The sequence below is a fragment of the Prionailurus bengalensis genome, chromosome B3 (assembly GCF_016509475.1).
Source record: "Prionailurus bengalensis isolate Pbe53 chromosome B3, Fcat_Pben_1.1_paternal_pri, whole genome shotgun sequence".
In the NCBI taxonomy this organism is placed as follows: domain Eukaryota; kingdom Metazoa; phylum Chordata; class Mammalia; order Carnivora; family Felidae; genus Prionailurus; species Prionailurus bengalensis.
This window is the reverse complement of record NC_057355.1, coordinates 144,558,296-144,576,232: the sequence shown is the minus strand read 5'-3', so window position 1 is coordinate 144,576,232 and position 17,937 is coordinate 144,558,296. Positions and strand designations below refer to the sequence as shown.

Genomic DNA, 17,937 nt, shown 5'->3' with positions numbered 1-17,937 from the left:
GGGACATTAAGACCCCCCCCCCCCCCAAGGAGCCGCCGTAGACCCCCCAGCCCAGGACAGACGGGGAGACCTCCAGATACAGGTCAGTGAGCAGACAGTGCCCTGCTGGGGATGCGCCCTAAAAATAAGCTATTAAATCGGTTCCTCAAAAAGGCAGATTTGAGATGCAGAGCCAAAGCCTGAAAGACCCGACTGCTTTCATGGCGGAAACGGGAAGCAGGATGTTTCGTCCACTGGGTTATTACCTTTTGTCGTTGCTGTTGCAGACAGCGAGCAGAGACTAGGATTTAGACAAGACGCCCTCTCTCTCAAGTGACAATCAAGTCCCGAGGCCCCGCTTTTCAGCTCTGAGACATTAGCTCGTGAGGCATTTTCCTTCTGGAGACGCTGCATCATCGGGGACTGCTGCATGCAGACAGGACTCACGGGGCTCGGGTCACACATGGTTTCAACGGGGAGATGGTCCACACAGCGCCCAGAACGCCACCTTCCCCGCAGGTGCAGCCCAGGGCGCTTACAGTGCCGCCTGCCTGGGACACAGCAGAGAGCGGCCCAGAGGAGGAAACGTGTCACGTAAGAAAACTCAGGAGCAGCTCAGGAAAAGGGAAGCGAGAGCAATTTCTGTTTCGGAAGGCGCACCGGTGACAGCGCAGCAGCGAAACGAGGCCGCGTTTGTTGTACAGCCAACCCGCTCTTTTTCGTTTGTAACGTGAAAGCTTGATGCGGTTTCCCACGAGGTTACTTCTATGTTCCAGGCGACACAGCTAAAAATCAGCCTTTCTGACTGGTTTCAGGTGTGGGTTTTGGGTGCGTGTGTGGTGGGGTGTCTGGCGATCCTGACCGGGACGCCCGGCTGGCTGCCCTTTGCACGGGGCCGTCAGGCAGGGCCCCTCCACCTCCACCTCCACCTGCCCCGGATCCGGGCTTTCACGGGGTTGTGGAACAAACGTCAGTATTCCAGCCTCACGTTCAACGTCCCTTCTGTTCCAGCAGGTGGACAGAGCAGTTCTGTGGCAGAGCACAGAATCGGCCGTGTTAGGGAAGGGCCGTGGGGGTAGTTCCAGGGCGGAAGGCAGGCCTCGCTTAACATCATTCCGCTTTCCTGAGGTGTAAGTCTCTCGAATGCGGTTTTATCAAAGAGAACACGATCGATACATTACACCAACACACGCTTTTAGCTTCGTGATCACGTGCTGTTTTTTATGAGATGTCACAGAGCCACGAATCCCGCACAACCGACTTAGTAAACGATTTACGCCCGCCTCTGGCCCAAGGAAACAGATGGCTTGGAACCTAGCTTCACCTCAACGAGCCTTTTGGGATTTTGAGGGTACCGAGGGGTTCTTGTCAGGTACAAGCTTTTCTGGGAGCCTGAGGACCGCCAGCGGGCTGTTGCTGTGGTGGAGAGGCGCACAGACGATCTTCAGGAAAGCGGCCCCGTGGTGACCAGGAGGCCCGCCCGTGAGGCAGTGCTCCAGTCACCCAGACCAGCGTGCGTAACACCAAAGACCACACAACCCAGAACCCCCAGCCGCCCTCAGAGCCCCAGGGCGGGCGCCGTGCGGGCCACCGCATCGCCTGCTCCGGGAGACACGCCGCGTGTGCGCACCTGCCAGAGTGCGCTGGAACCTTCTAGCGAGGACGGGAGAGAGGGTTAGTTGCTAACACGCAGACGTCAGGCAATTTTTAACGATTAAAAGGCTCAGCGTACAGGAACCTAGTTTTAGGAAAAGAGAACACGGACACCGTACTTCATCGATTTCAAATCTGTGTTCCTTTCTTTTGGACTGACTTCGATATTAAAAAGAAAGGGACGTATTGTTTGAGCTACAGCATCTATGACGTTGGTGAGGAGAAAGCAAATCCTAATCTTGGCCCAAAATAGACGCTGTATCCTGGTTTTCTTTTTACCACAGTACATTGGTTAAGATTTAGATCTTATTGAAAAAGCAGAGGAAAAAAAGGTCAATTCTGTGGTAAAAACTTGGTGGGGCAAAATAAGTTACTTGTACGAAAGTTGAGAAGTATTTTTATTGCAGACATTTCCACATACAAGGTTAGTGAAGCCGACCCCCTCCCTGCCCGTGATGCAGCCACATTCCTAGCTCATAAAAACATTCAAGAGATACCCTAGACGTTTTCACGTTACTCTTTTTAGTACCTGGGGGTTTGCTTTGGCTAGATTTTCTATTTTAACCCACGCTTCTTCTCGTTCTTTCATTTTTAGCTTCTCTCTGAAAAATAGTAAAACGTCATTGGCGTTAGAGAGAGGGATCACATTCAAGAGAGGAAACAATGACAAGGCCAGCAACACAATCACCTGCTTCCCTCTGTCACTTTCTGGTTTCTACTCCACATTCTTCACGGTGGTGATCACCATATAGGTTAACACGGAAAACGAAATGCAGAACACAAGCCAGACTTAGGGGAGAAGATTTAACAACTAGATGTGCTAGAATTTTAACACGTTGAGGCATGTGGGTTCTTAGGAAGACTTATACGAGTACATCTCAGGTCTCTGTCCTTCCTGGTTTTGCTGCTTCTCCAGAAGACCTATGTAATTTTGAAGAAAAGCTCACAGAGCCATGAAAGGTGAGACCATTCCATAGCGTAAAGGCACCAAGGTTAAGAGCCGATGTCCCAACAAGGGGGGCTTTAAAAAGGGACGGTCTTCAGACCTGGTTCCTGTCAGAGTCCCCCACCAGTGAGCCACATGACCTTTGGTGAATCACTTAACCACCTGGACCCACCTTTTTTTTTTTTTAAAATCTGGAAAATGGGCTGCAAGATCCTTTTCAGAAAGCTAAGATACTTGCCCTCTGAAGAGCCGGTGGCGCGTCTGAACACGGCGCTCAGCCGGGGCGGGGGGGGGGGGGGTTGGGGGGGGCCCGGAAGATGGCCTGTGCACGTGTGCCCGTGCGCCTTCCCTGCTCTGCGGACCCTCACCTCACACCCTGCACACACCGTCCTCCTGTGTGTTTTGCTGTCTTCCCTCTCCACACTACCCACGAGGGCACGGATTTTTGTTTCATGCCCTGTTGTGTTGCCAGAGCCTAAAACAGGGCCTGGCGTGCAGGTAACCATGTACATACTGTCTACAGAATGAATGTGACGGCTGTTCATAAATGTCCTGTAATTTGAACTACACTCGTTCAACGTTTCTCTGTCTTAGCCAGCTTCTAGTGGCAGGGAAGCAAAGAATAAAATCTGCCCAGAGCCCACGCTGGACTCTGACACCCTTCAAGCGTGAGAGTGGGGCCCTGGCTCTGTGAAGGACACAGGCCAGGCTCCAGAAGGGGCCCAATAAAGCTCTGTTGACATAGGCACTTGCTCTCTCGCAGAAATCTGATGGGACAGAATCCAAATTCCTGCCTTGTGAACCTAAAAAAATCACTATACCTCACAGCCTTTACGTGTTCCCCGAGAAAAGCAAAAATTCTGAAAGTTAGGTCCGCACACACATTTTGCAGAGACAACTGAACTGGCAGCACGGGGCGGGGGTGGGTGGGGGGGAGGGGAACGGGGGACAGAGAAGTTCTCTGCAGATGAGCTAACACGACACGTTTTCATTTGTTTTCCAAGTATGAGAGACTTGACTTTGCTTTAGAGACTTGATGAGCTTTTTCCGGACAAACAACGGAAGAGGTCTATTCAGGACTGAGGAAAAAGTCCTCGAGGGAGCAGCTTTGGAAGGGGGCAACTTACTTGAGCTTCTCTGCTTTGAACTGCTGGGTACAGTCGTCAAACAGTTTCTGGTTCATCTCCATGAAGAGCTTCAGTGCGTTGTAGATCAGGCCGTGTATTGTCCTGTAAGCAGAACTTCCTGTTCAGGCTTCGAACATGCCACCTGTCCCTCCACCCCTCCCCGCCTCGCCCTGCGCGGCCACAGCCCTCCTCCTCCCCGGCCTCCCAGCCCGTGCGGCGGCCACTCGGCCCCTCACGGAGCAGCCGGCCCCGAGGCCTCTCGGTGCGGTGTCCTGGCTGACGGCGGCCAAAAACCACCTTCCTTGGAAACAGAATAAAAAAATGTTGAAACTTGAAAAAATACAGTTCAGGAGCGTCTAGGTGGCTCCGTCGGTTAAGCGTCCGGCTCTTCATCTCGGCTCAGGTCCTGATCTCACCGTGTGTGAGTTTGAGCCCCGTGTCGGGCTCTGTGCTGGCAGCAGGGGCCTGCTTGGATTTTCTCTCTCTGTCCCTCCCCCACTCACGCCCTTTCTCTCTTAGAAACAAACATTTGAGAAAGCATACGTAATTAAAACCCACTGGGATGTGTCGGGGACAATAACGGAAACCCTTTATTTCCCATAAACGTCAGTTTCCTTTTAATCTTATTAATTAAGAACAGAAAAGTTTTTAATCATGCCAAAACAGAGCTCTGGAAGACAGAATATAAAATTACCATAGGATAGATTAATGGCACTTAACTTCCCGGCTCTGACACCCATGAGAGGGGGGAGGCCCCGCTGCTCTGAGACCCAGTGGGGTCCGGAGAGGACGCCAGTCCCCCTCGCCATCAGACGACAGCCACAAGGGGACCGCGGTGAGGTCAGCAGAACTGCCCTGGGGCACCTGGGTGGCTGTTAGTTAAGCGTCCGACTTCCTTCGGCTCAGGTCATGATCTCACAGTTTGTGGGTTCGAGCCCCACATCGGGCCCTGTGCTGGCAGCTCAGAGCCTGGAGCCTGTTTCAGAGTCTGTGTCTCCCTCTCTCTCTGCCCCTCCCCTGCTTGTGCTTTCTCTCTCTCTCAAAAATAATTAAAAAAAAGAAAAATTAAGACCAAAAAACCTCCCCAAACCAAGAACTGCCCAGCAGAGCCCGGTCAACCCACAGCGTCGTGAGCAACGGCAGAAAAACTGAAGCCTCGAGCCGTGACTGCCGCTGCTGCTGCTTTTGTGGTTGTGGCAGGATTCACAGCTACTTCTTAACTCACTTCATGATACCCAACTCGCATTTGGAAACACCTGAAATAACCCGTCTTTCTTTGCAACCGGCAGGGCTTTGCAGCCGGTCAGCGGTCACTGCTGACTCTCCTGTCACACTAAATGACACACAGGGACGAGGGCTACGCTCCGTCACATGCTGAGCGCAATGAGAAATGCACGTGACATAGAAAAGGTTGCCGAAAGTCGATATACTGAGGCGGGGTCCGCTGGGCCGTACACACCCAGGACCCGGCGGCTGGGGCTGCGACCCCTACAGCCGCGTGCCCACGGCGAACGTTCGCCGGATACCTGTTAGGTGCCTGGGACCCTACATCTATCAGCCTCACCTCCATGAACTTCACAAGGAGGTGACGGTGGCTGCAAGTGCTTTCTGCACGTGAGCACTGATTTTCTTGATGAATCAACACAAACCACCGAGGTGGATGCCAACATTCTCTGTTTCTCAGATGAGGAAACTGTGGCCGAGCGAGAGGGGGCGAGGACGTGAGCCGGGACGGTGGGAGGGTGTGCGCGAGACCCTGCGAGCCGGACCGCCAGCTCGCGAGTGTGACCCGGCCGCCACCGGCCACCGCCCCGAGTCCCGCTCTCCTCACCTGTAAACAAGGGGGCGGCACTGGGTATGGAGGCTCTGCCCCCTGCTTTCGGATCTGACTGAACGACTATCGTATAGAAAAAGGGCCGAAAGGAAAGAAGGAGGCGACAGCAAAGCCCTGGGGCCCGTAGTCACGTAAATGGTAAGTGACGTGAGCACCAGTCGGGAACCTGCACTGACTGTTCCCTTCAAGGTGTCAGAAGACCGCTGCCCAGTGTCTCTATCCTTGCTAAAGGGGCAGGACGAGGGAGAGAGAAGCAAATCCGAGACTCCCGAGGTTGTGTTTCTAGTCGCTGCTCGGCCCTTGCACAGGCGGGTGGCTCGTGCTCTCTTGGAGGGGTCCCCAGAGAGTGTGGCCGGGGCTCGGGGTGGCCCCCGTGCTCCCGCGGGGACTGCGCCCCGTGAGGCTTCGCGGCCGCCTTCAGCTCCTTGGGAGGGGTCCCTACGGCGAGGCCAGGAAGGCGCTGCCCCAACAAACCTGCCTCCGTGTTGGCGCGAAATGGGGGCGAGGAGCGAAGACAAGGCCACAGATACAGTCCCGCTCCTACTTCACTGTGAGCCCAACAGACAGACAGACAAACAAATCTACGTTTTGGTTTTTAACTGCTATCTCAGACTTAATTGGGCTGAGGCATCAGCAAGATTTGCAAAGTTTTCCGGGGCCCCGCGGGCGGCGGCCGGCTCGCTCACTTGTTCCAGTGGGTCTTGGAGTTGCGGTACAAGGACGGGAACATGATGGGGAGGATCTTGGCCGCGTTGTCGCTGATTAGACTCATGATGTACTCATTGTTCCAGTAATACAGCGCCCGCTCCGCCACCTGGAAGACGGAGGGCACAGCTGTTGTGACCATGGCGACAAACATCCAGCAATGCCCTCCCCACGACTCTGTGAACAGGCAACGGATTACACTGGGTTAGAGAGTCATCTCCACAAACCCCAAACGCTCCAGACCGTAACCCTGAAGAGCCCTCAACCAAAGGGAGAGGACTTCTTGTACAGCAGGAAGACGGTCACTCTTTCCTCCACTCACTCAACACACACTTACGCCGGACCCTGGGCTACCGCTGAGGACACGGGTCAACCGCCTTCCTTCCTCACGCCTTCCGCCCACCCCTACCCAGCGCGGGGCTCTGAGGTGTCAGCAGTGAGCAGGGGGAGTGGAGCTTCCGTTCTGGGGGGGAAGACCAATGAGGGGAGAACGAATTTACCAGAAGGGGTACGTCGGGGGGCACGCAGCAGCTAGGAAGGGGACACGTGTGGGGCAGAATGCATCCCCAGGAGGGCCCTGATGGAGGAAGGGCAGGCGTCAGGTGGTGCGGGGAGGGGGGTGCGGTGGCTGGAAGAGGGCCAGGAGGAGCCCAGTGGGGACAGCCAGTGAGCAAGGGCACGGGAACGGGGGCGGGCATGCGGGTAGGGCCGCCTTGCTCACGGTGAGCTGGTGATACAGGCCAGTATGTCCAATGGAGGCAGACAGGCTAAGCACGGGCCCCGAGGACGACCTCAGAATGAGGCCCGGAAGGCTGCACAAGGGGCCGAGGAAAGCAGGATGTGACTGGGGTGCCCCTCAAACAGGACTGGGTGGGGGACAAAAGTCAGAACGTGTGTGTGTTGGAAACAAAGTGCTTGTGGGGGCCGAGTTTTATGTCACCTACAAGTGCCCACCCCTCAGCTGTGGACGGCAAAGTTTTACGCATTTGGGGCACACTGAACATAAAGACAGGTTCACAGAGGGGCCAGGACTAATCACTCTTGGCGAGAAACATGTTTTCAGGGAGGGGGTCGAGATGCTGGGGTGCGTTTGACAGAATTAAGGTCCTAGCATCTTATTCTGAAGTACAGCTAGGCTGGGAGTTTACCTCCCAATTACACGAGAAGCCAAGTATGACCTGCGATACCCTGAAGCCTGTCACCTCCGACGCGGACGCGGGCATGAGGCCCTTCCCCCCGCCCTGCGTACCTGGAAGTGTGGGCTGGACACACACTTGGCCAGCTGCCGGAAGAGAGGTTCCATGACCTTCACAAATTCCGATGGTTCGATTACGTCTAAGATCTCTTCTAACTCATTTAAGAACATGACTTCTTTCGGACTGTGCGTCTTTGGCCAGTATTTGAGAAGGGCCATCACCACCTACCGAAGAGACAACACACGGCGTGACGTCCGTGATGCCCGGCATCTGTGAGTTAAGAGTTCTGTTTTTCATGAGGGTGTCCCCCCCCCCCCCCGCAAGCAGAGCATCACAAGAAGGTGCTGCTCTGTTCCTTACAGAAGGAACAGCAATTCAGTAAAGTAGCACTTTTTTTTTTTATATATATAATTAGAGAAACAGGTCAAACTTATTTGCTTAAGAAATGCAACTTTAATTTCTGTGACCCCCTCTCTTGGACCGCCACGGGAGTAGGTTCTTTTAGGAATAAATAGGTTAAAAAACAAGCAGTTAGGAGGGGTGAGAGAGAGAACGATGGAGAAACAGGGAGCACATGAGCTCGTGTATTCGTTCGGTGCACAAGCGGCCAGTTCTGAGAGTGTTGGCGACACACGTGCATATGCACAATCCGTTTATCTCCAATCGATCTTTTACGCGTATTTATACGTAAACGTATGTACTACGTGTGTACACGTGGTGTTTCGACTGTGCTAACTAAACTGTGCTAAAATGTATCAAAGGAGAGAGACATGGAGTAAGCTGACGCTGTTACCAGCTCACGCCACGCAGGGCTGCGGAGGGACCCGGGGTAGGGCCCTGCTGTCCCCTGTGTGCGTGACCAGTGACCTCGGGCCGATAACTGCCGCCAGGGGCCGCGAGGACCTTGCATCTGAGCGCTGACCCGCGGACGGCATGGCAGCGCGGCCTCAGATGGGACCCCACCAGGGAGCATCTGTGCGGCCCGCCCTCTCGAGGCACGTTGAGCCGGATGGTGGCAGCTTCCTCGTTTGTGGGGACTGGACCTTGTGTTCCTTGCCCAAGTCAGACGGGTAGAAGGAGTTTCTGTGGGGCAACCTTTCTTCACCTCCCTCCTTTAGTTTCCAAATTTCCTCCTGCAACCACACCAGTAAAGATCGTCCACCCAAAATATCAGATTTGGCTTGGTGAGGATTAAGAATACATATTTCTAGAGGCGAGCCACCTTAATTCTAAAATAGTACAAGGACCCACAACATTTGCACACAAGTACACGTGCACGCTTGCCCATGTACGACAGCAACCAGTCACTCTCAAGCAGCCCTTTGCCGGTCACGGCCGTTTCGGGAACCGCTGGCCCAGCCCCTAGCATCAGGACGGCCGTGACAATCACTGTGAACATCAGCCCGTCTGGGGAGGCTGGTGGCTTCCACCAGCTATGCAGACACCCCTGCAGAGCTCGGCAGGCCAGCTGCTCGCTACCGTGGCTAAAAACATGGCGGGTCTTCGAACAACGTCCGGCTAGGACAGCTCTGTTAATGCTTTTGGCATTCAGGCTCCTGGGTAATCTTTTATGGTATTACATTTTATAAAACCCCAAAATTTATAAGAAAATCCTCCTAGTTCTGAAGTCTGATCTAAACATTTATAGCATGATGATCTCTAAAATTAATTTCTTAAAAAAAATCGATGATTTAATGATTTTTTTCTCCTACTTGTTGCTCAAAATCACTCAGTGAACATTTACTGAGCACCTGCTATCTACCAGCAGTCAGGGAGCCACTGTTAAGAACACAGCAGGTGTCACTCACTTCGCAAAGCCACTCTTCCTTGACGTTTGTCAAATGGAGCTTTATTAGGAAAAATACAGTGATACACGGGACACAGAACACACCTGGTTTAGCTACTCAATGTCTCTGGAAAAGGTGCTGTTTCTGGAATCAGAGCCCCACGCTGGACCTACTTTTCACACTACTGGGAACAACCTATGGCTGGTACCCATGGCTTTGGAGCCTGGCAGTGCTTTGGCGAAGAGGGGCCTGCCTGGGAAGCTGATCTAGGCAAAAGCGGCTCTCCGCACGTCACGCGCCGAACTTTCCTTCAGAACCTCAACAGGCTGCCGCTCTCCGGACAGGGCTGGGGAGGGCAGGCGAGCCCGGGCGTGCATCTAGTGGCTCTGGCCTGGTGCCTGGGGAGCCCCCTCCCCTGAATACCAGGGAAAAAGAGTTCCCGCCAGACCCTGTAGTAAAGTCGAGTAGCCTAAAGCAACAGGTGCGTGAAAACATGATTTTACTTCTGTCCACGATCTGCCGAGCTCCCGTTCTTATAACAGTGTATGTGTTCGACGTGCCCAGAAAGCTTTTCAGCACCATACACAGTTTACAAGTAGAAAGATTAATTCCAGACCTTAAACGGGAGCAACACAGGTCTTTTAAACGTATCATACTTTAAACATTCCTGACCTTGGCCGCATTAGCTTCAGGAGCGCCTTGGGTCCAGGACCCTGAGACCCATGTGTGTGCCGTGTCCTCCTTAGTGCTGCTGAGTGGACACGCTCCTTCACAAGAGTTTACCCGTTCTTTTTATTACCAACAAACTTTCAGTGCTGAAGTAAGACAGATCAGCCTTTGTATTTTCATAATATGTGAATTTCAAAGGAAGGCGCTCACTAAGGCGAGGGTCTGAATGTTTTCAACGTGAAGAAAACTAAACCTGCTTTCTGTGGCCGAGAGGCAGCATTATGTTGTCTGCGCTGTAGGGAATCCAGGAACGAAGTGATGCTGGGTGGCAATCCTGGGGCATGTGGGGGCCCGAAGCTCCTCTGTGCCCGAGATGTCAGGGCCCAATCGCAGCCAGCCCGCCGCCCATCAGCTGCAGTCGAGGGCTCTCACTCCTGCGAGGTTCTACCAGCTCGACCAGTGGGAACTAAACACGAGCCCTGTCAGCCTTCACACTGCTCTCGGGCGCAGGAGAACGGAGGCCTGCTGAAGCAGGACTGGGACCTGGGCTGCGACGGACCCGGCCGGGGTCCGGGGTGCCACACCAAAGGCCTGGTGTGGGGTAAACGCAGCCAAGACCGGGCGGATTCTTTAGCCCCCAAAGAGTACGAGAAACATACACAGTGAAGAGTCAGAAAAGGAAAAGGCAGGTGTTAGAATCTGTTCCCATATTACTTTTTCCAGCAACGGTTCTCATCCTTCATTTTTTTTAATGTTTATTCTTTTTTGACAGAGAAAGAGAGGGAGCACAAACAGGGGAAGGGGCAGAGAAAGAAGGAGACACCGAATCTGAACAGGCTCCATGCTGTCAGCACAGAGCCCGACACGGGGCCTGAACTCACCAACTGTGAGACCGTGATCTGAGCTGAAGTCGGACGCTCAACTGACTAAGCCACCCAGGCACCCCTGGTTCTCACCCTTTAGTTTGGAGACGTCCTTCAAACTCAGAGGAACTGAGCACAGGGCACCACTGGAGAAGAGGCTTTATCCCTGGTGCTTCCCAAGTTTTCTCTCAAGGCGGATACCCTAGTCTAAGTGGGGGAAACACTCCTGGTTTGACACTGAAGTCTGGTAAGTTTGGTGCCTTTCCTTGGGGGCTTCCAGAATCTCAGAGCTGGGGCGGAGGCGTGCGGGGGCCCCGGGAAGAGGAGCTGGGCAGGCGTTGGGGGGGTGATGTCAAGGGCTTTTCCTGAGTTGGTGGGTGACACACGGTGTCCACGTTTGGAGTTTAGAAGCTCAGAAAAAGCAAAAATCAGGAGCCCGTGTAACTTGCAAACAGAGCATTACGGATTCCTCATGCATTTCCACTATAAAACACAGCCTCATGGGACCACTGTGAAAGACGGCCAAGGGGACAGAGAAGATGCCGGAATGATGACATTTGCCTTTCTTATTCCACCAGTAACTTTGAAAAGAATATTCAAACACTGAAACTGGCACTCAGTACTTCTTACTTTTGTTACTCAACGATAAAAAACAGCCAGTTAATAAAAAATGGGCGGTGGATCTAAAGACGTTTGTCCGAGACCCACAGGTGGCCAGCAGGCGCAGGAAGAGATGCCCAACGTCTCCAGTCAAGAGGGGAATGCAAGTCAAAAAGCCAGCGAGAGACACCACCATGCACTCACTAGGTGCTAGAATAAAAGAAGGGACAACAGGTGACGACGGAGAAAGTGGGACCCTGAAACCCCACGTGGCCGCTGCGGAGGACAGTCTGGTGGCCCCTCACAAGGCTAAACACGGGATTCCCGCCTGATCCGGCAATTCCACTCTGAACTGCACGCCCAGCGGGACTGAGAGCAGGGACTTGCACAGACACCTGCACGGCCATGTTCACAGCCACACGGCTCGCATTATCACAAGGGATGGAAGCAAGCCCAGCATCCACGGACAGAGGAGCAGATGAACACCACACAAGGGAGAAAGGGAGAGTGCACGGCCTTAGAGTTCTGGGGATGGAGTTCCGACACAGGCACGGCCTGCACGAGCCCTGAGGACGTCCTACGCGATGCCACCCATCTGAGGTGCCCCGAGGAGGCAAACTTGTAGAGACAGAGGCAGGTGAGAGGTCACGAGGGGGCGGGCAGGGGGGAAGCGGGAGTCGGTGTGGGGGGGGGAGGGGGGGGGACAGAGTTTCTGTCTGGGGCAATGTGATGACAAAGTTCTGGGAACAGTGGTGACAGCTATGTGGCCCTGGGATGTAACTCATGACCCTCATGCACTGAAAATGGCAAATTTCATGTTGTACATGCTTCACCACGATTACAATAATCCATAGCGTAATATACCAAAAAGCCACTGAATGGTACACTTTAAGTGGGTGAATTGTATGGCATGTGAATTATATCTCGATAAAACTGTTAAAAAAAGCACATTCAAAAGCTTAGCCTGGCACCCAACACACTCAACTTTGTTAATCTGGGCCACAACCGCTTTTCATTTCTAAGAAAGATCACACGCCAAGAAACTGGGAGATCTGAACGCTCAGTGGCAGCAACCTGTCACGGTCGACTCAGCGAACACGGAGTCGCTACCCTCGAAGGCGGAAGGAACTTCTCAGGCCGTAAGGCTCTTTGGCACAAGCGTTTCGAGAACTCACTGCGGGTGGTCTGACCGAAGCCGGTTACGAGCGTGGTTAAACCAAGAGCTCACACAGTCCGGCACACGACCCAGCGACCACGACCGCTCAAGCGTGTCACGTTCCAAGGAGTCAAGCCCCGCACAGAGAGGACGGCAATCCGATCGCGTACAATAATCGCCGCAGTAACGGAACTTGTAAGTAAAATCACGACAGTCTGAAAGCACACAGCACGTGCAGGAAATCGGTGCGTCTGTCGGCAGTGTGACTTGCGGTGAGAAGCGGTCTGGACGGCTCGGTGGCCCGCGGACCTACCTCTCGGTACCTACACTCAGGGAAGCCCGCACGTGACGCCACCGCCCGGCCGGGGAAGGTACTCACCGGTTCGGTGAGGGTGCTGTCCTTCTCTAAGAACTGCACGACACAGTACGCCAGCTGGAAAGGAGGAGAGGAAGCGTCAACCCCGTGCTGTGACCCGGCAACGCCGCGTCTCCCGCTGCCACGTGCTGCCCCCGTCCCTCCAGGTGGCGCCCGCCGGGCGGGCTCTGCCGGGGACTGTCGGGGACCAGGTGCAGCAGAAAGCTAAAAAAATCAGGAGATAGGGGCGCCTGGGTGGCGCAGTCGGTTAAGCATCCGACTTTAGCCAGGTCACGATCTCGCGGTCCGTGAGTTCGAGCCCCGTGTCGGGCTCTGGGCTGATGGCTCAGAGCCTGGAGCCTGTTTCCGATTCTGCGTCTCCCTCTCTCTCTGCCCCTCCCCCGTTCACGCTCTGTCTCTCTCTGTCCCAAAAATAAATAAACGTTGAAAAAAAAAATTTTTTTTAAATTAAAAAAAAAATCAGGAGACAGCCTTCTGGACTAACACCAACAGGTAAGCCCGGGGTTGATGGCGATTTTTCTTGTGGTCTTTTTGGAGACTGTAATGAACAAGTGACCTAAGAGCGGGGAAAAACCAAATTAAAATCTGCTTCCATCTTCAACCTCTGAACTATTAATCCCTCTTCTATAGAACAGTTAACAGGGGGCGCCCGGGAGGCTCAGTGGGCTGTCTGATTCTTGGTTTAGGCTCCCGTCATGATCTCACGGTTCGTGAGTTCGAGCCCCGTGTCTGGCTCTGCACTGACAGTGTGGGGCCTGCTGGGGATTCTCTCTCTCTCTTTCTCTCTGCCCCTCCTTCACTGTCCCTTGCTCTCTCTCAAAAATAAGTAAACTTAATTAAAAAAACAATCAACAGGACCACGATCTGGTTGGATATAAAGATACTATCACCAGTTAACAGCAAAGAGAAGAAAAAAAAAAGCCTCAAAGTAAAATACTTCCCAGGAAGCCGACGTCATTAGAATCAAGTCAAGAATAGGCTTTCTGTGATTCATCCCAAGCCGCTCCCAGCGTGAGGGACAGAGGTGCCCACTGGCTGCCAGAGCCACTCAGAGCTGCTGGTGAACGGGCACGTGGCCTGTCCCCGACCCTCGGTACTTGTCTATGCAGGATTCACGGGGGCAAAAGTGAAGGAAAAACCTCCTCTTCTGGCAAAGTGCAGCCAGCTAACTGGGTATCAACCACTTACCGAATTTTCAATGAAACTGTAAGCAGATTTCTGCAAACTGTAAAAAGCCCACAGCTTAGTTAAAAAACTCACAATTTAGGCCATTTCACTGGCTGCAGAGAGATTTTTCCTTGAAGGAGCCAAATTTGATTGATTTATTTTTTAATGTTTATTTTTGAGACAGAGAGAGAGACAGAGCATGAGCTGGGGACGGACAGAGAGACTGAGACACAGAACCCGAAGCAGGCTCCAGGCTCCGAGCTGTCGGCACAGAGCCCGATGCGGGACTCGAACGCATGAACTGTGAGATCGTGACCTGAGCTGCAGTCGGATGCCCAACCGACTGAGCCACCCAGGCGCCCCCCTGTATCCTTTCAATTATCACCAGAAACGACATCTGCAAGGCGACGTGAGCGCACCCCCAGGGAACGGCTGGGGTTCTGTGTCCGAGCTCACTGCCGCTCACATGGAGACACCCAGCTAGTGCACGCCCCCACCGACATAATGCTGCGGAGCACCCCTTACCTGTGGATGGTAGACGCTCAGAGATTTCACTTTGTGCAAAGGTAGCAACACCTTCAATAAGAAAATCTTGTGCTCTTCTTTTAGTGGTAAGGCAAATCCATTAATTATGCTGCGAAAACAGAATGTATTCCAAGTCTGAATACTCACAAATTCCAGGTTAAAAAAAAGCCTTGACTTTCAGCACAACTATCAGTAAGCGTAATGTAGGTTTCACAGAGGCGGACATTATCAGAAATTAGAAAGAAAATGAAATACCTTCCAAGAAGCATAGTCATTTTTGTCTTTGTTAGTAACTAGAAGATAATTCTAAAATTCTGGTTTGCGGGGCGTTACCCACAACAGGAGTCCCTGGGGGCGACACTGGCTTCTTTTGACAGGCCTGGAGGCCGGGCAGCTCAGGTGGGACTCCAGCTCCACAGCTGGCACCTTCCCTTGGCCTTCACCCACTTTTAGGAAGTCACGCTTCCCCCGAGAAATTCGGGTTCATTACCCTAACGCTGGCAGAAGTGAGTCTGTGTGTGCAGAACGGGAGCTGGTTAAGAATCAGCCAGAAAGCTGCTCCCTCCTGCAGAGAAAGGGGGTCTTGATCCTAGTCTTTAAACTGAAGTTTTGGGGGCGCCTGGGTGGCTCAGTAGGTTAAGCGTCCGACTTCAGCTCAGGTCACGATCTCGCGGTCCGTGAGTTCGAGCCCCGCGTCGGGCTCTGGGCTGATGGCTCAGAGCCTGGAGCCTGCTTCCGATTCTGTGTCTCCCTCTCTTTCTGACCCTCCCCCGTTCGTGCTCTGTCTCTCTCTGTCTCAAAAATAAATAAACTTAAAAAAGAAATAAAAAAAAAATAAACTGAAGTTTTGGTCTCTGATGTCAAGTAGCTTATCTACTGGTGCCCAGTTGGGCAAGCAGGCTTCGTTATTTACTATTTATCTGGTTTTATTAGGGAAGCACAGACACGTGGTAGGGCCACAGAGCAGTCGAGCGAGTTCTAGACTGTTCCGTGCCATCCAGGAGGCAGGGTCTCTCTGAAGAGGGCATTAGTGACTACCTGCTCCTTCACATGGGGGAGGCCCACAAGACCAAACAGCTCTTCCAGGGGGATAAAACCAGCGATCCCAGCTGCTGGGAGCGTGGAGGCCTGTGCGCACGCCGTGCCCGGCCGCGCTGGACATCTCACACAGCGCGCCGTCCTCGCGACAGCCCTGTGAGGGGATCATCCCCCACCTTGCTAAGGAAACGGCAGCCGAGAGTGGCTAAGGGAGGTCGTACAACTAGGAAGGGCCCCTGGACCGCTCGCTTCGCTCTCCTGAGCGAGAGAAACCCGCCCAGTGTGCTGACGCAGGTCAAAGCAGAATTCTCCACAAGGACTGACGTTTTTTCAAGTTAGATCTAAAATAGCGAGCACCGTCTTCTCAGTGCGACTGGAGCACAGATCGACTGGAAGCCGACAGTGTTCCCCGAGACAGGTTTCTTGTGTTCCGAAGGCTTTGGGGATCATCAGATTAAACACCAGCGCAGAGGACCCCTCCCCACAGGACCTTCAGCTGCCAATGCAGCTGAGTCCCCAGGGAAGGTGCCGGGAGAGCACTTCCAAGTTGATTTGGCTGTGGAACCCCAAGGCGCTCTCTTCGGGAAACAGCGGGTTGGAGGTCTGATATAAAATCTATAGGTCACTGATGAAAAAAAAAGGGTGGCAAGCGAGAACTCTACTTGGGTGAAGACGGCGAAATTTCTGAAGCGTTAATGTTACAAGTATACATATGAAAAATTTATAAAATGAAAGCAATTAGAAATTTAGCATTTACTCAATACCCCCAAGGTATGATAAATGATCCGTTCTAAATGTCAAAACATAAACCCTCTTCGCCATCTTCAAGGAGGTATGTGGAACAGAATCTGTGCACGGAGCCGTGTCCACAAGAAGGCTTCTTGTCTGGGGGGCTCTAACCCAAGACCTCACCCACCCCTTCCATCAAGCGAGGTCTTGGTTCCTTTGGAAATGGTTTCAATTGCCTCGCTCTGGAGACGGCTGCTCGACTCCGTGAACTGGATCATTCTGGAATAAATTCCACGTCACTGCCAGGAGCACAGCACTCACCTCCCCAGGATTTCCAGTAATTCTGCTATGCCGTTGTGATGCTCTGTTTCATAAATAAACCTAGAAAAAGCAGTTTGCCATTTAGAATGAGACACTGAGGTAATAGCTGGAAAGACCACAATCCTCTGAACGAGGAAATGATGCCCTTGGGGGGAGTGTCACACAGATGCCTGGTGGCAGGCACGCCTCCTGGAAAACTGTCCTGGGGGCGGCTCACCCTTCCCGACGCGACTGTGCAATTTCCGCCCCCAACATTTTATTTTGGGGGTTTTCAATCACAGAGAAAGGTCGAAAGGTCTGTGCTGTGAGCACTCGCCTTCCAGCCACCCCTGTGTGACAACGAGCCACTGCTGTCCTCCTGACCATGCGTACATCCCTCTCCGTCCCTTAGCCTGATTTCTTTGCTTCGTGCCAGCCTGACTTGACGCCTTGCTCAATTTTAAAGCCTCTGAGAGTTAGGCCAGTCTGTGCAAGGGCAGAAGCTCCTTCCTTCCCACTGGGCCCTCTCACCTATGTCTTCACAGACACCCTGCTCGGCCCCCACGCTGCTCCAAGCGCCACCTTCTGGAACCCCGATGTGGGCAGCTGATCTGCGTCCTCTGAGAAGCCTCTCCTGCTGTGCCCACGTCAGCCTGAGGACAGGCGAGGACTTTCTGTCACCATGTCCCCGGTGCTAGAGCATCTGTCCCATGTCTGAACACGTGCGGTAAAAGGCTGGGGACACCAAGGAGGGCAACGTGTCCCCACCACCAGAGGGTTTCCCCAGAAGGCAGGAGCTCACTCCCGCCCACGCCTCGCCGTGCGCCTGTGTGGTAGCAGTGGTGTCTGAGAAAGGTTTCTGCCTCTCGCTCGACAATGAAGTTTAGAGGCGGCTCCAAGCCTAAAATAAGAGTTTGTGATGATTACAGAAACCTGACTCTGAAATCTCGTCCTTGTTGGAAACAAGCGGAACGGGGCTGTCAAGGTAAAGAACAGGTCAGATGCCCACAAGATGGGAGAGATTTCCAGGGGGTGGGCCTGAAGATTTCTACGTTTTCGAGCGACCAGGATTCTTCAAGGCTGTGGGGCCTCACCGGGGCCCTGCGGGAGGTTAAACGGCGTGGAGGGGAAGGCAGGGCGAACGCGGGGGTCTGGGAACTGGAGCGGGGTGGGCCGCAGGTGGGCAAGGGGTTCACGTGGCGGTCGGGGTGAGCGCCTCACGCAGGCTGGCGGCGGCGCCTGAGCAGAGAACCATGGTGCCACGGACACGAGTGTGGCCACAGCACC

At 53.4% G+C, this 17,937-nt stretch overlaps 1 protein-coding gene across 1 annotated transcript in view; it reads right to left on the bottom strand.

Moving 5' to 3' along the window:
- The window catches only part of PPP2R5C (protein phosphatase 2 regulatory subunit B'gamma), a 129,288-nt gene that overhangs the window by 10,764 nt on the left and 100,587 nt on the right, over positions 1-17,937 (bottom strand). The window contains 7 exon segments of the mRNA XM_043557041.1: positions 2,162-2,234; positions 3,706-3,807; positions 6,226-6,353; positions 7,494-7,664; positions 12,895-12,948; positions 14,584-14,692; positions 16,672-16,731. Of these exon segments, the coding sequence (XP_043412976.1) occupies positions 2,162-2,234; positions 3,706-3,807; positions 6,226-6,353; positions 7,494-7,664; positions 12,895-12,948; positions 14,584-14,692; positions 16,672-16,731 (697 nt within the window).